The 25000-nt window shown below is 53.9% G+C and overlaps 1 protein-coding gene across 5 annotated transcripts in view; it reads right to left on the reverse strand.

Moving 5' to 3' along the window:
• The window catches only part of LOC135265079 (serine/threonine-protein kinase Nek7-like), a 61909-nt gene that overhangs the window by 22117 nt on the left and 14792 nt on the right, over window positions 1–25000 (reverse strand). For 4 of the 5 annotated variants that reach the window (XM_064354318.1, XM_064354316.1, XM_064354317.1 and 1 more), the window contains 7 exons: window positions 24768–24836; window positions 16925–17038; window positions 9650–9790; window positions 9198–9260; window positions 3496–3606; window positions 1832–1940; window positions 848–955 (listed from right to left, as the gene is read on the reverse strand). In XM_064354318.1, coding sequence (XP_064210388.1) covers window positions 848–955; window positions 1832–1940; window positions 3496–3606; window positions 9198–9260; window positions 9650–9790; window positions 16925–17008 — 616 coding nt within the window. In that variant the 5' untranslated portion in view covers window positions 17009–17038; window positions 24768–24836. Of the gene's footprint in view, window positions 1–847; window positions 956–1831; window positions 1941–3495; window positions 3607–9197; window positions 9261–9649; window positions 9791–16924; window positions 17039–18437; window positions 18631–24767; window positions 24837–25000 lie in introns of those variants that run through there. The other variant, XM_064354319.1, reaches the window with a different exon arrangement.

The raw sequence follows: 25000 nt of genomic DNA on the forward strand, positions 1-25000 counted from the left end.
ATTTCGTGTTTCCACTGTAAGGCATCTTTGAGACAGTGCCTCTGCAAAAAACACCATACAAACAAAGCTGAAGGAGTGTACAGGAGTGTACAGGGTTGAAGTGTGTAGTGGGGTGCGCTTTTAGAGGAGTGTACAGGGGTGAGGGGTAATGGGGTGTACTTGTAGAGCACTGTATAGAGGTGAGGTGTGTAATGGGGTGTACTTTTAGAGGAGGGTAAAGAAGTGAGGTGTGTGGTGGGGTATATTTGTAGAGGAGTATAAAAAGGTGAGGTGTGTAATGGGGTGCATTGTGGGAAGGAGGTGGACAGAACTAACAGGGCGTGGTACAGACTTACCTAAGGAACGTGTGAGGGAGAGGTTTTGGGGTGCGGTGTGTGAGGGGAGGTTTTGGGGTGCGGTGTACAGGCTTACCTAAGGTACGGGGAGTTGGTGGAGTGAGGGAGGGGGTTTTGGGGATGGGCGGTGTACAGGCTTACTTAAGGTAACTGTGTGAGGGGAGGTTTGGGGTGCGGTGTACAGGCTTACCTAAGGTACGTGTGAGGGGGAGGTTTTGGGGTGCGGTGTACAGGCTTACTTAAAGAACGTGTGAGAGGGAGGTTTTGGGGTGCGGCGTACAGGCTTACTTAAGGTACGTCTGAGGGGGAGGTTTTGGGGTGCGGTGTACAGGCTTACCTAAGGTACGTGTGAGGGGGAGGTTTTGGGGTGCGGTGTGCAGGCTTACTTAAGGAACGTGTGAGGGGGAGGTTTTGGGGTGCGGTGTACAGGCTTACCTAAGGTACGTGTGAGGGGGAGGTTTCGGGGTGCGGTGTGTGAGGGGGAGGTTTTGGGGTGCGGCGTACAGGCTCACCTAAGGAATGTGCGGCGGTGGTTTTGGAGCTGAAGAAGCGTCCGAGCCCCAGGTCCCCCAGCTTCACCTCTCCCGTGGCGGTGATGAACACGTTGGCTGGCTTGATGTCTGCGACAGAGAGAGAGAGAGAGAGAGAGAGAGAGAGAGGGGGAGGTCAGGGGTCAGGGGTCAAGGGTCGGGCATGCTGCCCCGCCTCTCCCCGTCCCCGCTCGCCGTCTCCGGGGGGAACCGATGCGTCTCTCGGCTGTCGCTCCCCCGCCACCAGAAACCCCCGTGGCTCGTTTCACCAGAACAGAGACGCAAATCCCATCTCAAAATGCTGATGTAAGCGTTCTGGGGAGGGGGGGGGGGTGAGAGGAGGGGGCAAGATGGATTTTAATGATGTTTAGTTCCCTCTGTCATCCCGAGTTCATCGGAGAAGCACGCTTAAATATTCCCCAGTCCTCTCCGTGAGCACTAACGACAGCGCCATAAAGAGACGGGATGGGCATGCTTCCCCAGCTGGAGCTGAGACCCGCCCACCCGCCGCGTGACGGACAGCTCCGTCAGCTCCGCTAATGGGCGGCTTCTGACACGCGCGCCGCTCGGCGGGCTCCCCGCTCTCCTCGCGCGCACGGCCGCCGCCGCCACCGCCGCCAACAACGCCACCGCGCCCGTCCCCGGACGGAGACGCGCGACGCGCCCAGGCGCGGACGGCGCGGGTTCCGCCGCCCGCTGCGTGATTCACCGCGCGGGGATAGTGAGAGCGCACGAGCGCGCGGCGGGAGCGGGCAAACAAAACCGGCGGAACGGGCGGCTGTAACCGTAGAGACGGAGAGAGAGACGGAGAGAGACGTTTATCAAGACGGGGACGGGGTGTGGGGGGGGGGGGGGAGGATCTGAAATCAGGGGAAAATAAGCGACAAATAAAAAACAGAGATATGAGAGAGAGAGAAGTAGAGAGAGAGATATGAGAGAGAGAGAGGGAGAGAGAGAGATGTTTACCTCTGTGCATTACCCTGCGGGAATGCATGTGCTCTACGGCGCTGCATAGCTGTACAAAATATTTCCATATTGTCCTTTCAGGGATGAGTCGTCTCTTCTTTTTAAAATACTGTGGAAAGAGGAGGTATGCATAAAATATGAGCCAGATTTGGCAACCAGCAATCTGCCACTAACCTCCCCCACCCCCACGCAGACACACACACACACACACACACACACACTCGTGCACACACACACACACAGCGCCCATCATCTCATATCCGTCTCCCGGTGACTGCTGAAATACTGCTAAACATCAGAAGAATTATTTATCTTTGCATTAACATTTTAACCCTCTCCACTCCGTTCTTTGAGCCGCCAATTAGGGGCCATTAGACGGCTCCGCTTAACGAGGTTTGCCACTCCTGAATGACCACGGCGCATAATTAACACCAATCCCATCAATTAGCTGGTGAGACGTGCAGTACTTAACGCCACCATACAACGCATGTTTATGTACACATCGTTTTTATTTATCGGTTTTAAACCTTTTTCTACATTTTGCCGTGAGCTGACTGAAGGATATTTTGACTGCGATAGGCATATTACAGCTGAAAATTACCAGGTGTCTTGCATTTATCTAAATGTGAAAATCTTGAATTTAGACTGTTTTTTTTGTGCTGTAGGAAAATTAAGCTGACAAAATAAAACAAAACCAAAAATACAAACATTGCTTTTTCATTTTCACGCCTCTTAATCACAACGACAAAATTCAAGATAATTTAATTGCTACTTAATAAAACTTCTTTTATTTTTAATTTCACATTTCAACTTTTTTACTCCCTTTATAAAAAAATGTGATGTATTAATGTATGAAATCATTTCAAGTGAAGTACATATAAAATCACATTAGTATGAGGGATGTATGGAAAATTATTAAAAACACAAAGACTGTATATCTGCACTATGCGTTATGAAGTAAACTTATGCTGGTAATTACTACATTTCATTCAAGTTTTGGTTCCTATTAAATTTATTTTTTAAATATGTTAAAAAAATATATATGACAGCAAAAAAGGAAATGAAATAAAATTAAACAGAAAACTGAAATAAAAAATAGCTTCTGTATTACTCATCATTTTTTCAGCCATTGATGTCATGCGTATTATGTATTTTAATAAATACCTTCCTCAAGATAACTTTTCAACAAATAGTTGAAAATAACCTGAAAAAAACTCAAACCAAACACCGCACCTGACCTCCCTGTGAATGGTATTGATCTCCGTGGCGACTGTGGACAGGAAGGCAAAGGGGCAGTGCTTTTCCAGCGACCAGATGAGCGCGTGTACGCATTTGTAAGACGAGCCAGACAGAGTGCGCGAGAGAGAGAGAGAGAGAGGGGGGGTGGTGCGGAGGTTGTGTGGGGGTGTGGGGGGGGGGCATTCTGACACGAGTCCGACAGCGAGCCCCGTTTCTGAACCCTCCTCTCACGCCCGGCCTCACGGAGTCCGCTCCGCGCCCATAAATAATGGAGCAGGACGACAAACACCGGCTGCCATAATGATCCCGACCCACAGGACCCCCGCTTGTCAGCGCTCGCCCACACACCCCCACCGCCCGGGCACGGCCGGCAGCTCCCTCGGTCTGATGGCGGTAACGACCCGCCGCGGCGGTCTGCCGCTGACCTTGATCATCTGAGACAGGTCGCCGGCGTCCGCCAGCTCCAGAACGATGTTGAGCTCGTTGTCCTCGATGAAGGAGTCCAGGTACTTTATCACGTTGGGGTGGTTGAGCTGCTGCAGGGGGAGGGGAAAGGAAGAGTCAGTGACTCACAAACGCAAGCCCTCGCCGTGCTCACCCCCCCCCCACGAGGAGTTACTTATCTCCTTCATCATCGCGTCACACCTACAGCGACCCGGTCCTTTGGAATTCATACAAGAGCTCATCTGGTTCAGTCAACAAGGCTGACACGAAATGTCTGGAGAACTTCCTGATATAAAAGGCAGGGCAACCGGCCTCAGTTCACACCTGTTCTTAAATCTGACTCACAATAATACAATAATAATAGTGTTTGCTTTTCCCCACCTGCCCAGAGTTCACCAAGATTATTCACCAAAATTAATGAAAATTTCAATGATGTTTCCACGTTGAAATTTTTTTTTTTTTGGGGGATTTTCATAAAACTCTGGCCAGGCTGTGCGACTGCCTGGACTAACTGCCCAGATAAAAGTTCCAACTGACAAACCACACCCATAGTTGCTCTCTCAACCTGCCACCTAAGAATCCCCTGATTTAACTGGTCAAAAATGGTCCTCTCCCTCTCCTGATGTGTGGTGAGCGTTCTGGCACAAAATGGCAGCCGTGCATCATCCAGGTGGATGCTACACACTGGTGGTGGCTGAGGTGAGTTTCCCCTGATCACTGTAAAGCACTTTCAGCATCAGGAAAAGTGATATATAAATGCGAAATAAATGCAATGATTCATTCATTCATCCAAAGCATGATGAAGAAAAAGGCCAAACATAGCAGGCTTCAGGTACACTTACACAGAGCAGGAGAAAGAGCAAAAGCCTTTATTATAGAAAGAGCATACAAAAATAAAGAGACAGGGTCTACATCAGGGTGCAGTGAGATGGTTTTTACACCCTGATGAAGACCCTGTCTGTTTGTTTTTAATAAAAAATGGATCAGAAACAAGTCATGAAACCTGCAAATCAAGATCAAGCTGCTCCTGCTCCATTTTTCTAGCATGTTTCTGATCACATCACTAATGATGAGACCCCTTATTCTTTTTTGCTTCTTGTATTTCTGTTCTCCTCAGATAACTACTATACCTGGAGAAATATGTTGCTCAAGAGAAAAACTAAAATGAAAAATAAAAAAATCACTAAAGAGAACAAACAGAAATGAAAACTGCACCCCCTGCACTCAAAAAAAACCCTGAATCAAATCATAAAATTAAAAACCAAGTATTTACTGGACTCCCATCTGAGTAAGTAATTGGTCTTTATTTCCTCTATGTAAACACTGCATAGAAACAGAAAGGAGGAATAGTGATCAGGCTGAAAAGTGAACAGGTAGAATAGTTATTCTGTTTCCAGTCTGCTTTGGGTATTGCTCCTTGCAAATGGCACCTAAACCCAATACAGCCTAATCCAAACCCACCCCAGCCCAGTCCAGCCCAGTCCAGCCCAGCCCAGCCCAGTCCAGCCCAGTCCAGCCCAGCCCAGCCCAGCCCAGCTCATCCCTGCCCAGCCCAGCCCAGCCCAGCCCAGCCCAGCTCAGTCCAGTCCTGCCCAGCCCAGCCCAGCCCAGCCCAGCCCAGCCCAGCCCAGCCCAGCCCAGCCCAGTCCAGCCCAGCCCAGCCCAGCCCAGCCCAGCCCAGCCCAGCCCAGCCCAGCCCAGCCCAGCCCAGCCCAGCCCAGCCCAGCCCAGCCCAGCCCAGCCCAGCCCAGCCCAGCCCACGCTCAGCCCAGCCCAGCCCAGCCCAGCCCAGCCCAGCCCAGGGACAGTCTCCTCCCTGCATAGCGGGCAGCGGATCCTGACCCGGCTCCAGCTCGACCGCGCTCCTCGCCCGCCCCGCTCGGCTGAGCTATCGGTAATCGATGAGCGCGGCCGTTCCAGCTGCCAGCGCTCCGGTATCGAGCGCCGGAGGAGGCCCCGCGCTCGAACTGCAGTCCGGGAGAGAAGGAGCTTACCGCGCGGCACCAGGCCGCGCCGCCCCACGCCGCATCGCCTCACCCCGTGCCCCCAACGCAGACGGACAGGTGCCGGGAGCTCGCGAAGGACAGGGTTTGGCGGACGGTAACCGCGGGTAACAGCCCAATGAGAGGTGTTGCTGCAGGCCAGTGAGGGTTCAGCACAGGAGCACACAAGGTGCAGGGCTTGCAGGTGTAAGTGTGCGATAGCAGCAATCGTAATGGTGCCGGCCCGGCTGGGTGGCAGTCCCATGAATCTGCGGTGTGGTCCCGCAGGGGGCCCGCGTCTGAGAGGGAGAGCAGCCTGGAGCAGCTGGGATCAGCTGGAGGGATCTGCTGCTGGGATCAGCCGGAGGTACGGCACCCCATCACCACAGAAACCTGCTCTGCTCCGCGAACGGGCGTGTGCCCCAGCCGGCTCTGTGTGTAAGCATACGCGTGAGTATCTGTGTGTGACTGAGTGAGTGAGTGAGTGAATAAATGAATAAGTGAATGACTGAATGAGTACGTGAATGACTGAGTGAGTGAATAAGTAGGTGACTGAATGAATGAGTGAGCGAGTGAGTGAGTGAATAAATGAATGAGTGAGTAAATGAGTGAGTGAATGAGTGAATAAGTGAGTGAACGAGTGAGTGGGTGCCAAAGTGGGTGCATGAGTGACTGAATGAGTGCACGTTCACAAGCGAACTCGAGCATGTGTATAACATTCGCGTGATCGAGTATGTACATGCGTGTGTGTGAGGGCGTGAGCCTGCATGCTCGCGTGCATGCGTGAGTGTGTGTACGAGCGTGTGTGTGTACAAGCATGTGTGTGTACGAGCGTGTGTGTGTGTACGAGCGTGTGTGTACAAGCGTGTGTGTGTACGAGCGTGTGTGTGTACAAGCGTGTGTGTGTGTACGAGCGTGTGTGTGTACGAGCGTGTGCGTATGAGCGTGTGTGTGCATGAGCGTGTGTGTATGAGCGTGTGTGTGTGTACGAGCGTGTGTGTGTACGAGCGTGTGTGTGTATGAGCGTGTGTGTATGAGCGTGTGTGTGTGTACGAGCGTGTGTGTGTACGAGCGTGTGTGTGTGTACGAGCGTGTGTGTGTACGAGCGTGAGTGTGTACGAGCGTGTGTGTGTACGAGCGTGTGTGTGTGTATGAGGGTGTGTGTACGAGCGTGTGTGTGTGTACGAGCGTGTGTGTGTGTATGAGGGTGTGTGTACGAGCGTGTGTGTGTGTACGAGCGTGTGTGTGTGTATGAGGGTGTGTGTACGAGCGTGTGTGTGTACGAGCGTGAGTGTGTGTACGAGCGTGTGTGTGTACGAGCGTGTGTGTGTACGAGCGCGTGTGTGTGTACGAGCGTGTGTGTGTACGAGCGTGTGTGTGTACGAGCGTGTAGACGCCGCGCTGGCGGTGTAAGGGGCTCTCTCAGCAGAGGCGGTTTTTGCTGGCGTAGCGCGCGGCGCGTGGCAAGCGAGCGCGGGCCTCTGACAGGCAGGAAGGTCACCAGTAAAATGGCCTTTTCAGGCGGCTCATGACAGGCCCGGCCGCGCACGCCTCACCCCGACGGAGGAGGCTGAGGAAAAACACCTCCCTGACTCCACATGACACCCTCCCTCCTGCGTGTGTGTGTGCGTGTCTGTGTGTGCGTGTGCGTGTGTGTGTGTGTGTGGGGGGGGGATCGGTGAATCTGGCCCCAGCCAACCTGAGCTCACCGCTGACACGAGCTGAGCACCAAACCAGTGGCGGAAAATGCTCTCCTCCTCCTGCTGTTTTTTACATTTTTTTTAACTGCACAGCTGCTCAGGTAAAGCAGCTCTGTCACTCTGTACGAAGGGCCTGGCTGAATGCACTTAGCCTGACCAGGTCTGGTCTCAGACAGTATGTGACCAGGTCTGGTCTCAGGCAGTATCTGACCAGGTCTGGTCTCAGGCAGTATCTGACCAGGTTTGGTCTCAGACAGTATGTGACCAGGTTTTGTCTCAGGAAGTATATGACCAGGTTTGGTCTCAGACAGTATGTGACCAGGTCTGGTCTCAGGTAGTACCTGACCAGGTTTGGTCTCAGGGAGTATCTGACCAGGTCTGGTCTCAGGCAGTATCTGACCAGGTCTGGTCTCAGGCAGTATCTGACCAGGTCTGGTCTCAGGCAGTGTTGACCAGGTCTGGTCTCAGGCGTATCTGACCAGGTCTGGTCTCAGGCAGATTGACAGGTCGTTCAGGCTATCTGACCAGTCTGGTCTCAGGCAGTATTGACCAGGTCGGCTCAGGCGATTGCCAGTCGTCCAGGCAGTATCTGACCAGGTCTGGTCTCAGCAGTATGTGACCAGTCTGGTCTCAGGCTGTATCTGACCAGGTCTGGTCTCAGGCAGTATCTGACCAGGTCTGGTCTCAGGCAGTATGTGACCAGGTCTGGTCTCAGGCAGTATCTGACCAGGTCTGGTCTCAGGCAGTATCTGACCAGGTCTGGTCTCAGGCAGTATCTGACCAGGTCTGGTCTCAGGCAGTATGTGACCAGGTCTGGTCTCAGGCAGTATGTGACCAGGTCTGGTCTCAGGCAGTATCTGACCAGGTCTGGTCTCAGGCAGTATCTGACCAGGTCTGGTCTCAGGCAGTATGTGACCAGGTCTGGTCTCAGGCAGTATGTGACCAGGTCTGGTCTCAGGCAGTCTCTGACCAGGTCTGGTCTCAGGCAGTATGTGACCAGGTCTGGTCTCAGGCAGTATGTGACCAGGTTTGGTCTCAGGCAGTCTCTGGGGGGCCGTGTGAATGGCGGTATTTCAGTGCCGCCGTGTGGTTTTAATATGTGTTGGGTAGAAAAAGCCCAGGAAAAGTTTTCTGACCGCTGACAGTCCATCGACAGGAGAGGTCAGACCACTGCCCCCCCCCACCACCACACCAGCCCCGATGTGCACACTTACCAGGCACCAATGCCCCCCTCCCGCCTTTTTAACGGCTGAGTCGCTCAATTTCCCAAAACAAACGGTAACCTGGAGATGAATGATTCTTTTCTCCCTTTTCTGTAGGAATGGTAAAAATGTCACGCGCATAATTTATGCCGCTGTAAAACCGCGGCTGGCCTGGGACCGCGCGCTGCGGGCAGGGCGAGCGGCAGACGCGGCGCTATCGATTTGACGAGTTATTAGAGCGGCGGGCCGAGGCGGGCGGCGGCATCGAGGCCCTGACATCGACGTCGATGAGGGCCGAGGCGCGGCTCTCTCCCTCTCCGTCTCTGTCTGCCCCGTTCTCTCTTTCACAAACACTCACCCTCTACCTCTCTCTGCTATTCCCTTTCTCACTTTCTAGCTCTCCCATTCTCCCTCTTCCCTGCTCTCTCTCTTCTTCTCATTTTCTCTCTTGCTCACTTTCTCTCTCTCTCTCTCCCTCTCTATCTCTCTCATTCGCTCTCTGTCTTGCCTACCTGTTTATCCATACACAACTACATTCCTCCCCAACTGAAGATGCTCTGCAATTTTCTAGTAGCTTTACAACTAAATAACTTAAGTTTCGAATGTACTGACTCAAGGCTCATATTTAGCACAAACCACACATTATCTCACATTACTCATTATCAAATATCATCAGCCATGGTTGTTCACATTCACAATTATCAGCAACATTACAGTTACGATACCAGGATGCTGAAACTGCTGATCATGCTTCATACACATCTGTCACTTAAGTCGAGCGAACGGCGCGCTGCCTCACCTTCAGAAGGTCTATCTCCTTGATGCAGTCCTGTCGCGCCTTAGCGTCCATCATCTCAAATATCTAGAAAAACACAAGCACAACGCTAACGTCACCGGGGACCCACGCGCGCTTACCCGTACACACGCAGCACGCGCGCGCACATCGCGCTGAACAAGGCGCGCCGTTTTCCGCCAGCCTTACCTTTGCAGCCACCGGCGTGACGTTCATTAATTCTCTCACTCCTTTTTGTTTGGATGAGATATTTTTTTTTCCCCTACGCTCGCCAGAAAATTTGCACGTACAGTCATTTTTTTTTTTTCCTGTTATTTTTCTAAACTGCTGAAATGGAGGAGGGGCCGAGGCGCGTTATCCGTCGGTTTCCTCGGGCAGCAGCGCTACGTTAGCGCGGAGACGCGACCGAGCTCCGCGGGGGGGCGGGAGGAAGAGGGAGAGAGGGAAGAGAGCCGCACCTGGACCTTCTTCAGGGCCACGTGCTTGCCCTCCAGCAGGTACGCCGCGCGGTACACCTCGCTGAACTGGCCCCTGCCGATCTTCTTCTCGATGCGGAAGTTGGCCAGGGTGCAGCAGCTGTGGTAGGACGGCAGCTTCCACTGTAGGGAGGAGGGGATGAGGGAGATGAGTCACTGAGCAAATCACTGTTTCGCCAGCATCGGAAAACCTTGTGTCTCCACTTCTGAGCTTTACGCATAAACAGACAGGCCGCGCTATTGGTTTTGCACTGTCAGCACTTCACGGCTCTGCGACCAATAAAGTTAATTCAAGACACTGCGGAATTAATACTTGTCTCACGTAGTTTATGTATTAATAAAAGTTACTCATATTTCCTGAAAAGTTGGCTTTCTGGAGAAGTTCCTTCTCATGAAAGCGACATTTTAAAATTCAACTTCACGTCAATTAATGTCAAGTACGTCAGTTAACTTCTGCTGTACAATGTAACACCGGACAAACTGACGTAAGTAATGTTAATAGATATTCTGTCTCAAATGAATGCTAAACATATCGCAGAAACTCCTTTCCTTGACATGCAAACACCTCTAAATTTCTCCGGTGAATAATACAAGGAGAACGCAGGACTACTTAAACGTAATTACTCAATTCACAGAGTTAACGTGTGAATATAAATTCAAATGATCCGATATTCCACCGTTCTGAAAACAGGCCTGCGGTGAAAACCTCGCGCACACCACTCCTCATTAATATTGCTCTGTTGGGAGGCATAATGTGTAGACATGTCCAATGCACCGATTCATCCTATCGCATAAATAAGGGTTTGATGTGAAAATCGTGAGAATAATATCAAGCTCTCTGAGTCTAAAGCCTCCCAGTTTGAAACTGTTTTTTTTTTTTTTCTCTCTCACAGGAAGCTTCCAAATTTAATCGTTGCTTTTTTGTATTTAATTGATGCTGCCAAAAATAATGCGAGCACAAATACAATCGTCGAATTCTATTGTACCGATCCCCCCGTGGCGCAATTAGCTTGGGAAACACGTATCCATATTTTTGGCACGACGGAGACGGCAGCCACATTTCTTTTCGAATAAAGAATGGAGTTAGAAAACAAGAAGACGGCGCTGCTCATTTCCTGTCGCGCGTCCAGCCACCTGTTAGCGAGGCCTGCTCTTCTCTCTCCGCGCGTAAAGAGCATCCCCGGGCGTTAAAAAAAGAGAAAGAGCGGGAACGCCGCTCGCCTTTTCGGCGCTCCGCGCGGGCGAACGCCGCGAGCCTTCCGCGGCCCGAACAAGCCTTTTGTGTTTCGCAACAAATCACCGGCCCGGGCAAGGCTGTCACTGTCAAATCAATAAGACAACGGCGGGGGGGAAAAAACACTCCCTGTTTTTGGCCTCACCCCCCCCCCCCCCCCCCCCCCCCCGCCCCGAGCAAATCACCGTCAGGAGGAACATTATAGAGTACACAGCGACGGGGCCCGGCTCCCGTCAGGAAGTGTATATCCACATGTCATCCGGACAGCCGGCGCACCTGGGAGAGCGGGCGCGGACGCATCAGCGGCCCGGGTGATTGATTCTGACCTTTGGGCGGATCCGTCCGCGCGGACTGTCAGCGCGCTCCTGACACGGCTCCCTTCCGCCGTAACGCGCGATCAGAAGGGAAAGGTCACGTCCTGGGCGCTCCGATCGTTTCTCTCCCGCGCCACCTTCCCGGAGACGCAATCAAAGTTCAGAGCGAAAAGCCCAAACTGCAGCGAAGCGCGCGCGTGCACACGCGCACACATAAACGCACACGCACGTATACATGCACACACACGGGCACACACACACACACGCGCACACATAAACACACACGCACGTATACATGCACACACACGGGCACACGCACGCGCGCACACACAAACACGCACATGCACACGCGCACGCATAAACGCACATGCACCTATACATGCACACACACGGGCACACGCACACACTCGCACACACACGCACACGCGCACACATAAACGCACACGCGCACGCACGTATACACGCACATGCACACACACACAAACACACACATGCACACGCACATTTGCACAAACGCGCACACCCACATCTCTCTACACAATCGCAGACACACACATGCACGCGCACACCTCCACAAACATCCGCGCTCAAACACATCCACACAATCATACACGAGCACACACCTACACAATCACACAATAATACTGCATTATACTACCATGGTATAATATAGACACAAATAATCCCAACCATGCACACACACACGCACAAACACACACGCACACACACACAGTTGTGAGAAGAGCAGTGAAACAGTGAAATGCCAGGAAAGGGGAAGGAAAGAGAGAGAAAGAGAGAAGTGAGGGAAGACAGAGCGTGTGCGGGTGCACGTGTCGGCAGGCGCGCGCGTGCGGGCGTGCGTGCGCTCGCTAGCGAGTTAAACCCAGGCAGCGCGGTCGGTCCGTGCTGAGTGCTCATCCTGGCCAGTGATCAGCAGTGACTCAGCTCTCGCTAATAGCTGCTACTTGTGCTAATTAGCGCTGATGAACATATTGTGAGGAGGGGACGGTCTCACAATAGCGGCTGGTTTGGGATGAAACCGCACTCCACAGGCCAAGTGTCTGCCCATGACAGCACTTCACTGACTGAGAGCACCGAGGGAGGGCGTGGCTCCCTCTAATGAAGATGAGAAGAGCCACAACAAGGACTTCCTCTTCCTCCTGTTCTATTTAAACCCGCAGGAAGTAAGTGACTCCGGGATCAGGGGATCAACTGCTGCTTAAGCAAGAGCCTCTGTGAACAATCATCCAATCGAGGATAGGAAAAAAACAGCACTGGAGTATAAAGGTTCAAATCTTTTTTTTTGTTTTTTTTTTGCTGAAAAACAGCGGCTCCTGACGAGCGTTTCCGATTCGGCGCGTGACGCGCCTGTCTGCGATCCCGCGGGGGGGGGGGGGGGAGCCCCCGCCGCGTCCTTCCGAGCGCCAGGCGTCCGCGCAGGGACGGCGACGGCGACGGAGCGCGATACTGACGCCGTTTGTAATTGCGGTAATTCCTCCCGCCCCGGGACGGGGTGGGGGACGGGGTGGGGGACGGGGTGCGTTTAGTGCCCCCGTCTGCCCGCCGTGTTGGCGCTAATGCCGGGCGACGCGCGGACACCCCGGCTGATGTGTTTTGGCAGTGCAAAGACCCCAGCTGTGCATTTACATATGCAATGACCCAGATTAGCATCACGCCCGCCCCTCCCGATTCCATCAACGCTGATTAGAGCAGCCACGTTAATGGACACCCCCCCCCCACACACACACACACACACACACACACACACACCACTCCCCAAACACTACGTCACCACATGACCGGTTCCCTGTAACACCCATCTCCCTGACACTCCCAACAGTGGCTGCTAGCTGATAAATCACACAGCCTACCTGTCAGCCTCCAACAACACACCGTCAATACCAGTCATTCTCAAACTGTACATCGCATTGAGATGGGTGGCGATATAGATGTGAATTAAACTTTTTGTATATTACGCACTTGCATAATTGTAAAAAGTATTGTACCTTATACATGCACAGCACTAGTGTGCATGCATCAGTTTTGGCATAATGATAAATAAATTTGCATTTCACATTTGAACATTTCACATTTTTAACACCTTTTAAGTAGAGCTTAGTCACGGAAAATGTTTTCACTCTTTAAATTGGTTGGGAACTGCTAATACATGCCCTGCAGGCCCTCTTCTAAGCCAAGTAACCCCCTTGTTTGTGTAGCGCCCTCCTCTCCATCTACACACCTAGTTTCTCCCCAAATGCTCTCCTCCTCCCCTCTATGTCTCCCCCCCCCTCCCCTTTACACACTTTCATTTATGGGGGTTACCCCACTGACACAGTCATATCTGTCAACACTCAACAAATGCAGCTGCGTTGTCTAAAACTAAAACAAAAAAAATGTGAAATGAATGCTTAAGAATAACCCAGACTATGTCAATGAGTTACTCTGAAACTTTGTTGTCTTAGTTCCAGATTAAACATCTCACAGAGGGCCAATGCAGACCGCATCCCTCAGTCACGCTACATTAATATTCTGTCTCGAATATGGATATGTAATACTCTTTACCATATCCTGTTCCGTTTCCCACTGGAGTAGGCAAGAATATCTGAAATGGTAAAAGTGTATGCACGTCAAGATGAAAAAATTGATACTATGCGACTGCTTGAGGTTGCTAATGCTAATTAAATCTGTAATTCTAATAAATGTTAATAAAAGTTACAAGTGTGAATTAGCCCTCGATATTTTTTACATAGGGCTCTGAAGCACAACTACAGGTCTCAATGCCCAACCCTATTTTTCCAGCGAAAGCAGGTGATTGGCCGGCTCGCTGCGCTCCACGGCGATTAAATCTGATCTCACGACGGAGATATGTGTGGTGTGGCACCCTCGCGTGCCCCCGTCTGGATCGTCCAGTCCCGCGGCTTCAGTGCGTCCAAACAGCTGGAGAACGCGGCCTTGTTTCTGTTTTTTTATCCAGTGCTGTACCCAGCTCGGGTCAGGACAAAAAGAGCCTCTGTGTCCATTTCGGATGAGGCCACGATGATGGCTTTCAGTATTTTACGAACTCGCGCTGCCCGAACGCTCAACGTATTGAACATCATCAGAACAAAATGGCTGCCATGTCAGCAGTGCGTATGCTTCTCAAAACAATCACATTATCACTGTGTAACAAAGCAAATTTATGGCTTTTCTCATCTTCGCTCACTCACTAAATCACTTACTGTAGCAGAAACTCTTGTCCAGAGCAACTTACAACAGTGGGGAATATCAGTGTTTGTCACAAAAAGCGCTATAGAAGGCCCATTTATAATCAATGGGCCTCATTCACAAAACTTTCCTCTAATTATTCTTACTTTTGTTCTTAAAATCAATTTAACCAAACAAACCCCACGATACAGCAAACCTATTGTTTGTGTGTATTATAGAACCTACCAAAATAAGGAAATTCACGAATAAAGAAAGGACAGCTGAAGAGGGTCTGCGGAGCCACAGTTCGGTCTGAAGAGGCGGGTCGGGAGGGTTTATTCTGTCCTGCCCACATCGGGAAGGTCATTCTCCCACTGGGGGCCTGAAACAGACCGGAAACGTGACCTGAGAGCACGGGCACGCGGGAGGGCGGAGACGAGCGACCAGAAGTAGGACAAACGAAGAGCTCTGGTGCGTAGGGTCCGACGTCCTTTCGCAGACATAGCGGGGCGGACCCCTTTAGCCGCCTGGTTTTCACGTTTGATGCGACCCGATCCGGGCGGGCCCGTGGAGGGAGACGGGAAGGCCGCCTGCGGCGCGGTTCCGCGGCTCAGAGCGACGCCGCCCGCCCCTCGCCCCCTCGCCCCTCGCATTCGGGAGCGTTTAAACCCCCTGTCCACGGTTCAGGCAGCGAACGGGGACTCTGGGAAGAACGCGGACGGGACCGAACGACTTTGATACAGCCCCCCCCCCCTCCCCACCTCCCGGAGGTCCGGCTATAGACAGGTCTCGTCACCGCAGTCGTGCCAGACGGCCGGGAACGGGAACGGAGGACATGTGAAACAGCCGCCTCCCCCAGCCGTATGTCATTTCCTCTTTCGAGAACAATGAGAATCACACTCCGGCTAAACGCGACGTCACTTGAATCGCCGTCGGCCTGTCAGCTGAGATGAAGCCTCGTCCCCCCCCCCCCACCCGTGGGGAAGACGTAGCGCCCGGCTCCTCCCGCTTTTGTTAATTACTCCCCGGCTGAGGACTCTCTAACGGCGCCAGCAGTGATTACGCTCCTAATGGAGACTCTAAAGTGCCTCTCTCCTTCGCCGGATGGCTTTGTTAATCTATTTTCTGCGCTTTCCCTATTGATGAAACGCGCCGGCTTTTTCCGGAGTTCTCAGAAGCTCGGTCTGGGAACTAAAAAAAAAAAAATTCTCGTTCCCCTGCTGTCGGGGTTGGGAGCCGCGCGCTCCACCGTGAGGGGGCTCGCGCGGCGGTCACGTGCGCGTGGGGCACGTCAAACGCGCTCGATGCGATCTGATGGGGACACGTTGAAGTCGATGACGGCGGGGCGGGGGGTTTGTGGGGGGGGGGGAGGGGGGACAACCGTCTGTCACTTGAGACAGGGGCTGACTTGGCTCCGTCTGTGGAAAATTAAACACGGATCAAAACGGTCGTTAACCAAACAAACCAAACAAAAGAAAAAATGTTGAGAAGAAAAAAAAAACTTCTGATAAAACGAGGCTCGATCCTCGGGGGAAATGCAGCCGACACCAGACGAAATCATGTTTTTTTGGGAAGGATTTGGCCCGTAGGCAGCAGAGGAGAAAGAGAGAGACGGGGAGAGGGAGGGGATGAGAGGCGGAGAGAGGGAGGGAAGGAGAGGCGGGAAAACGGGCCTAACCCAAGGCGGAGAGGGAGGAGAAGAAGCGTACGCTCATCTCCAGCCGCTAGCCGCGCCCGGCGACGGAGTAATTACACAGTCCGCCCCGCGAAGTGACAACGAAAACACACATTAGCTCACAATCGAACCCGCCGCCGCACTTGATGCGGTAATTGGCATCTCGGTGCCGAGAGACGAGGAGAAAATTAACCTTAATTTCCCGAATAACAATGGCGCTGTTGCTGGAGAATTCATTAAGGGCGTCGAGCATCGCCACATGACTTAACGCGACGAAACAAGGGGCCGTTTCCAGAGAAGACGAACCCCGGGCCCGTTTCCTGTCGTCACGTCGCAGACGCGCGATAAATTCCGTCGGAGTTCGTCTCTCCCGTCCCGTCCCAGGCAACGACGATCCCGCAAGCCGGCCTTTAAAATGCAGATGAACGCCGCGCAGCAAAAAAAAAAAACGAAATTAATGCCTTTTGTGCATAAAAAAAACGCACCGGCTCCGCGTTAGCGAGCGCTATCAAAGTTATTCCTCCTGACGTGTTTTGAGGTTGCCGTCGCTCCCGATCGCGCGGCGAGGCGCGGGGAGCGTTCCGTCTTCGCCGGGTGCCCGCTTCAAAGGGCCCGGGTTCGAAACTCCGTGCTCGGTGAAAAAAAAAAAACAGTCCTCAGTCGACGCGTTTCCCCCCTTCGACAAGAGGACTTAATCACCCCCGACGCTCAGCGCTGCTCCTCCGAGCTAACGTTCCACGCTAGCGTGCTAGTCGTTCGCGCTCTTGGGCCCGACCGCAGTTTGTCTCGGTCAGAAAACGGCGGGTGCCCCGCGGTGCGGACTGGCCGCAGGGCGCCGGGAAGGGCCTTACCTGGTCCTGGAAGTTCTGTCCGGGCTTGTACAGTTTGCTGGGCTCCTCCAGGTTGCACTGGAGGTTGCTGTTCTGACCCTCCATGATAGAAGATGGTCTGGGCTGTCCTCCCTCCTACAGAAGAAAAAGACCAAGGCCAGGACATTTAACACAACCCCCCTGTATCATTCAGCTGCTTCAATATTTGTAGAAGAATACTGTCTTTGACCATATTCAGAAATCCTGAATCTTACTATATTTGGTATTCAACAGATATGGCATTTTTATATATATTTTTTTCATTCAACAAGTACAATCCTATGAATTTTAATTAGTGGCATTATCATTTCAGTCAGTACAGGTATGGACACATGACTACATAATGAATAATGACTGAAGCAGCTGGACTTTTTTCCACTCTAGTATATTTAAACATTCACAAATGTTCAGATGTGCACACACACACATATGTACACATAAATACAAACGCCTACACAGGTAGTAAATCTGTATGCACACACAAATGCATATAACACACAAACGCTCACACACATGTGCTTCACCACGCTCTCTCTGTCTCTCTCTCTCACATGCACACACACACACACACACTCCCTCTTTCCCACATGCGCACACACACACACTCTCATGCACACACACACAAACATATCTCTCTCTCTGTCTCACATACACACACATTATCTCTCTCACTCACACACACACTCTCTCTCTCTCTGTCCCCCTCTCTCTCACACACACACGCTCTCTCTCTCTCCCTCTCTCTCTCTCGCACACACGCTCTCTCTCTCTCTCTCACACACACACGCTCTCTCTCTCTGTCCCCCTCTCTCTCACACACACACTCTCTCTCTCTGTCCCCCTCTCTCTCGCACACACGCTCTCTCTCTCTCTCTCTCACACACACACTCTCTCTTCTTCCCTCTCTCTCTCTCCACACACGCTCTCTCTCTCTCTCACACACACACGCTCTCTCTCTCTGTCCCTCCTCTCTCTCACACACACTCTCTCTCTCTGTCCCCTCTCTCTGCACACACGCCTCTCTCTCTCTCTCACACACACACACACCACACACACACACACACACACTCTCTCTCTCTCTCCCTCTCTCTCTCTCTCTCTCACACACACACACACGCACGCACACTCTCTCTCTCTCTCTCGGCCTTGTTATTCCGCAGATCTTGGCAGTGGCCTCTCGTCCCCCCACCGGGGTGGGGAAAGCCTGCTGGCCCGGGCCCAGGAGCTCAGAGCAGCTCCTGCTCCCGAGGTCCCTGCGCAGGGCACTATATCAACCACACCCCCCCCCCCCCACCCCCAAGCCCGACCGCAGGGCCCCCGCGTCGCGGCCTAGCGAAAACGGCGCCATCGGGGGCGCTCAGAGAGCGCGCCTCTCCCGCCGCGGGCCTCCGCCACGCGCTCAGGTGATCCCCGGCGTAAAATGCGAACAACACGCGCGGAGTCCAAACACTGTCATTGACTAATGCATATTCAGGTAATTGTCGAACGAACACACCTTACTTTCTGCAAGGCAACCACCTTCGGTCCTTTCTTCCCCGCGCCGGCGAAGGCGCCGCGCGTTTTGAGTGCCTAAGCAAAATGCAGATTAAGCGAACAAAAGCCTCGTTTGCGTCCTGATAAAATCTGATGACTGCGCAGGCTTGTCTTTTCGCCCGACAAACGTATGATCCCTTTTTTGATGAAGCGGGGAAAAACGGGGCGTCTGCGTGCGGCGGGGCGCGGGCGGGCCGGTGGGGAGAGAGAGAGAGAGCGGGGGCCGCTCCTCGCGGTCTGGAGCCCTCTCGGCTCCGCTAGCCGTTAGCCCAGCTAGCGACGGCGCTTCCTCCGGAGAGAGAGCGAGGAAGCAGACTTCCCTGCCCTTCCCCCTGCGGAGGGAAGGGGGAGGGGGGCGGTGGGATACGAAAAACACCGGCGGCCCCGCTTCTGAGCGCCCCGGCCTTTTCCGCTAGCGCGCGGCAACCGCGCCACTCCGGGCTGCTTTCGGCGGGGGAGAGAAATCGAGCCGCGGACGACGAGGAGGAGGAGCGCCGCAGGGGCCAGCGCGTCCGTCCGTCCGTCCGTCCGGCGGGGTCGCGGGGAAAACACGTTTACTGCCCCCGCGTTAACGAGGTCATCGTCTCTTCCCCCGTTTCTTCAGCGCCAAGGACGAGAGAGTGGAGAGAGAGAGAGAGGGAGAGAGAGAGAGAGAGAGAGAGAGAGAGAGAGAGAGAGAGAGAGAGAGAGAGAGAGAGAGAGAGAGAGAGAGAGAGAGAGAGAGAAGAGAAGAGAGAGAGAGAGAGAGAGAGAGAGAGAGAGAGAGAGAGAGAGAGAGAGAGAGAGAGAGAGGAGCGATTATGCTAAAAGCAGACCGAGCTATTTCTACACACACGTGATTCCCTGAAGACAGTGAGCTCTGGACTTCAGGTCGGGCTCTGAGAGATATTCATCATTCTGATTGCTCAGCGGCGTGCGTGAGGGGAGAGGGGAGGGGAGCAACCGCACGAAAACGTGCGCAGGAACTGAGGAGGGAGTGACACTGTGACCGGATTTGTGTGTGTGTGTGTGTGTGTGTGTGTGTGCTTGTGTGTGTGTGTGTGTGTGTGCTTGTGTGAATGTGTGAGTGCGTGTGTGTGTGCTTGCGTGTGTGAGTGTGTGTCTGTGTGCATGTGTGTGTATGTGTTTGTGTACCTGTGTGTGTGTTTGTGCGTGCGTGTGCAAGTCTGTGTGCGTGTTCGCGCGTGCATGCGTTTGTGTGCATGTATCTGTGTGTGTGTGTGCGCATGAGCGTGTGTGTGTTCATGCGTGCGCTTGTGTGTGTGTGTGTGAGTGCACCGGGAGCGACAATGCAAAGAGTGTGTGTGCGCGAGGAGCAAGGAGCTAATTAGCGGTCAGAAACACACAGCGGACAGGAAGTCTCCTTCATTGAGCGGGCCTGCGTAACACGGAGCGATGTGCTGAATAAACATTCCGCGCTCTCCGCGCGCGCTCGGCCATTGTGTTTATCGCTGCGCACGCACTGTGCTCCTGTGGCCTAGCCGTAGTGGTGTCAGAGAGCCGCGTACACAGAGCGCGCTGGGCTGAGCGATGGCCTGCCCCCCCGGAGCCGAGGGGCCGCGGGGCTGCTGCCCGCCCCGCCGCAGACTGCGCTAGCGCTAAGCTAGCCCGCCGGCCTCCGCGCGCGCCCCGGCCTCACGGCTCAGGGGAGAGAGGGGCGCAGGGATCCGTTCCGGGCCGTAAACAGGTGGCCTTCTCGGACTTCCCTTCGGCAGATGAGAGGAGAGATCGATGCGCTTCCCGCGAAGGGAGGGAGGAAGGGAGGGAGGGAGGGAGTCGGAACAGAACGGCGGCTAGCTTCGGTAGCGCCTCGCCCCGGCACGTTCCGACACAAGACCATGCAATTCAGATCAGGCAAAGGAGACTGGGAAACACACACACAGACACACACAGACACACACACACACGCTCTCACACACACACACACACACGCACACACACACACACACACACACACGCGCACACACACACACACGCACAGCCTCTCTCTCTCACACACACACACGCGCACAGCGGGGTGGAGAGGGGAGGCATCTCTGAGGCCACCCATCCATTGATATGCAGGTGAGCGGCGCGGAGGACGGTGGCGGATTGAGGGGAGATTGAGAGGCGGCGCGGCGGGCCCACGGCGGCTTACCGGGGATACGGACGGGGCCCGGTGGCTCGGCTAAGCCCGGCTCACTCCAGGGCTTATCTCATCACAGGCCTGTCATACAGCAGGCGCCCGCCACGCCGCCAACACAACCCGCCATCACATCACCTTACAGCCGGCAGACACACATCCACCTATTCCCCCCGGCCTGGACTCAGCCTAATCTCTCTCTCTCCCTCTCTCTCTCTCTCTCTCTATCTCTCTCTCCCTCTCCCTCTCTCTCTCTCTCTCTATCTCTCTCTCTTTCTCACTCACACACACACACACACATGCACACACACACCTCAAAGACCTCAAACACACAAATATATATATATACCCATAAACTGTGAACCCACAACAACCTTGCACACGCAGACAGGCACAGATAGCCTTCAGCTAGGTATGCTAATTCTATGTGGCCCATTAAGCTCCAAAGAGGAAGTGACATCACAGGAAATAGAGACCTCTCCATACTCTCCTTGCAGGGAAACCTGGAACTTTCACTTTCAAATGTGGATGTCACTCCACCCCCCACCTGCTTCACCCCCGTCAGTAAAACTTCCATTGCGCATGCGCGGCACGCAACTTTCAGTGAATTTAAATCTCCGCTCCCGAGCAGATCCCCTTCAGAGATTGCTCCGGATTGCAAGGCAGCCTCGCTCAGTGCGGTGAATCTGGCTTATTCGCGTCACACCAAGCTATCCTGCTCGCGCTTAATGGAGGGCAGACAGTGATTGAGCCCGGGGCGCTTCTTCTATTTAAAACCGCAAGTTTTCCTGCGTTCGCCCCCAGCCCCTGTCGTGGCTCAGCCAGCCGGAGCTCCCTCTGTGGGGGAGCTGGGAAAGGTGCGCGCCCCCCAGGCAGGCCCGGGCACACGACACAGCCCCGACCCAATCCAGCCCCGGCCCAAAACACCCGCCTCGCCCCGACCCGACCCAGCCCCGGCCCAACACACCCGCCTCGCCCCGCCCGACCTGACCCAGCCCCGCCCAACACACCCGCCCCGACCCGACCCAACCCAGCCCCGGCCCACACACCCCGCCCGACCCGACCGCCGCCCAACACACCGCCTCGCCCGGCCACACCGCCGCCAACACCGCCAGCGGCAGAGTCAACTGCGTCGCTGCAAAAGCCCCCGCCGCCCCGAGAGTCGTCACGCGGTTCGCCGCAACAATCGCTTTGGGTTTTTGCGTCTCTCAGACCTTTAGAATGGAAACTTTTTCTCTTTCCTGGTTTCGCGCGCGCCGCCCCGTCCTCCTTTCGCGGCGAAGCGGGTCCCACGCGCACGCGATTCTTAGAAGTGGCTCGCAGCGCGGCGGCGGCGGAAGTGGCGGCGCGCCGACTCCTACGTCTGCGCAGCAGGCCTCAGAGTTCAGCCTTTTTAGGGCACGGCCACCCTGGCGTCCACAAAGCCAAGTTTCACAGGGCGTCCAGGCCAAATCAAAGGTAGTAAGAAAAATTTTTTTTTGTCAAGCTGTTAATGGGAGGGTGGGGTTCACTGGGCCATATACAGTAATATAAGGATAATGACATAATATAAATAATGTTTGTTCTCTTCTTTCATGAACATGAGCACTCTCCTGTTAGGTCAGTAGCTATACACGGCTGGTGTACGATAAATGTTTGAGAGCATGATGTGTCTGAAGTCCAGACAGCCTAGCTCAGGAGCAGGAGTCTGCCGTCGGGGTCATGGTCATACAGCGGGGAAATGCAGCCGAACATCGCCATTTTCACGTGAAGCGAAAAACACACGAGAACTATTTCCACGGGCAGGGGAGGCCTACTTTCAGCGCAGGCAGTTATTTTTACAAGGGCATTAAGGCCAAAACACAGGGCACTGGACGCAATTCATTCGAGCCTTGGCACAGGTTAGCACAGTTTTATTCAGGGTAGGGAAATGGAAAAGAGTGCAAATCTCAAATCAGACGAGCAAAAAAAAAAAAACTGAAGCAGTCACCCCCGATAAACAGCATGTGGTTTTACAGGAGAATTAACCCTTCGCTTGCCAACAAAGCCACGAGCCAAGAAGTCTGCGGCTAAACAGACGCCCGGCTCTCAGCAGACCACCGACGTCCCTCTGTTTCCTGGAACGCAGCGAAACCCGCGCTAGCAGATTCTGGTGAAAAATACTTTCTTTCTTTTTTCCTTTTTTTTTAAACTTGGTTCTCAAGACATACGCACGGGGAGCGAAGGAAAAAAAAAAAAAAAAGCTTGGTGATATCTTCTGAATCGCGAGCTAACAGGCTGGTCCCTCCAAGAGAATCGGGGGTTGCGTGTCTGGTGCGAGAGAGCCATCATCAGCATCCAGCCGTAACCAATGAACCGCTCTCGCTCCCTAACACTTACGGAGATGAAACGCTGCAATGCGGATCACATTAACACAAGGAGACTTATTCATACTTAGGCTGATTTCAGCCAATAATCTCCTGCGCTCCTGTGTTCAGCGGCTGATTAATGCATGAAAGAAAATGCCTCGAGTCCATAAATCTGAAATGAAATCTTTAAGAGCCGCACACGTCTTCCCTTTCATCCCGTTTAAACGAGCTGACCTTTGGCAAGCCGACAGGACCGCTGGCCAGGGTGCGCGCGGCTGCAGACAGGACCACCGTGCCGGCACTCAGGTGTGGACAGAGGCCTCTCCTGACTATAACCTGTATTATACATCCGCAAATTAAACAATAACAACCCGCAAATAAATGTTTTACTGCGGGGACAGAAACTCAGTTTGGTCCCGGTCTTCAACGAGCAAGTCCGCCTCGTGCTGAATTCTTCAGAGAAATAATTCATAGCATCTCTCGTTAGTAAGAGGAGAGCAATTTAGAGCTTCAAGGACAAGGCTTCTATTGGGTCTATTCACATCGGTTTGTGTGAGCCCTTCTACGCTCAAAACGGCTGAGAGAGGGAAACGTACGTCCGACCGAGGAACCTGCCCCGCTCCGGCCCAACGTGCGGCAGGAATGCTGGGAAATCTGCGGCCCCCGGGGCGCTGAGAGGAGGTGGGGGGGGGGGGGGCAGGTTTCTGTAAATAACCCAACAATCCAGCCTTTGTGCCTGAGCCTCTCTGCTGGCGGTTCAGCGTGTGACTCACTGGGGTCAGGTGACCCATCCATCTGGGCTCCGCTTAGCCGCTGCTAACCATAGACGGCCTCAACCCCCCCCCCCACCCCCCACCCCACCCCAACCCAGACTTTCAGTTTCCACATCTCACCCTGACATCCTCCCTTAGCCCCGCCCCTTCCTAACAGACCGCACCCACACCTCCCACCTGACGCCGCTCCGGCGAGAGTGAAATTGCTCTGCGTCTGGGAGGGGGAATTTTGCGAGAGTCAGAGGGGGGTTTCCATCCTCCTTTCAAGCTCGCCGCGGTTTTGTCGCAGATCACGATCTCAAGCGACCCGGTTCAGCTGCGTTCGCCCCACGTCCCCCCCCCACCCCACCCGCGAACGGTTCGGAAGCTTCTCCATCCACGGGGGAGGATAGATCCCCTCGACCCTGTCCCTCAGACTCAGGTGGCGTGGGAAAGATCAGCAGATTTGTCCGTCGCCTGGCGCCCGACACACCTGGGGTTCGCCGTGAAGTCAGGCTGGCGGTCAGTCCGAGAACCTCCGAGACCGACTCCTTTTCTGTTTTTTTTTTTTTACGTCAGGCGTCTCCTCCAACAGACCGTGACCCCTGACACCGGGTGCGGTTCGCCGAGACGCGTGGCCTCGCGGGCGACAGGAAGCCGGGGCTCGTGCTCCCGGGGGGGGCGCCGCGCGCCGAATTTAGGTTTCGGAGAACGCGGCGCGTTCGAAACCGCACTCGGCTGAGTCAGACTGCGAGCGCTGCAAAAAAAAAAAAACCCTGAAAGTGACGGTGGTGCGAGCGCTACGTTATCGCAGCCGCCCCGCTTAAAAAAGAAAAGGGAAAAAAAAGGGAGAGGAATCCGTGCTCGACCAGCGAAAAAGGCAGACTTCAAATTTCAGCCCGGCCCCCTCACCCTCCCGAACCACCCCCTCCCCCCCAACCCCACCCCACCCCACCCCGCCCCCCGTGAGGCGCAGAGCCGGTTGAGCCTCCTCGCCTTCGGTGTGGGCCGACGAGGGGCGCGGGGGGGGGGGGGGGCTGCTCGACGGGGGGGATGAGTGCCAAAGTGGAAAAAGAGGCAGGTTTACTCACTTAAGTCTCTCGACAAGGCCCAGGGCCTCCGGGCTTCCACTCAGCGGCAGCTGCGAACGCGGCTCCTTCCTGAAAGAAAGAGAATGAAAGAGAGCGAGAGAGAGAGAGAGAGTGTGTGAGAGAGAGAGAGAGCGAGAGAGAAAGAGAGAGAGAGACAGAGAGAGAGAGAGAGAGAGAGAGAGAGAGAGGTGCTCAGAGCCGTAAAGTGTGGGCAAGCGCTTCTCCAACTTTCT

Source organism: Anguilla rostrata, chromosome 10 (genome assembly GCF_018555375.3).
Source record: "Anguilla rostrata isolate EN2019 chromosome 10, ASM1855537v3, whole genome shotgun sequence".
Taxonomy (NCBI): domain Eukaryota; kingdom Metazoa; phylum Chordata; class Actinopteri; order Anguilliformes; family Anguillidae; genus Anguilla; species Anguilla rostrata.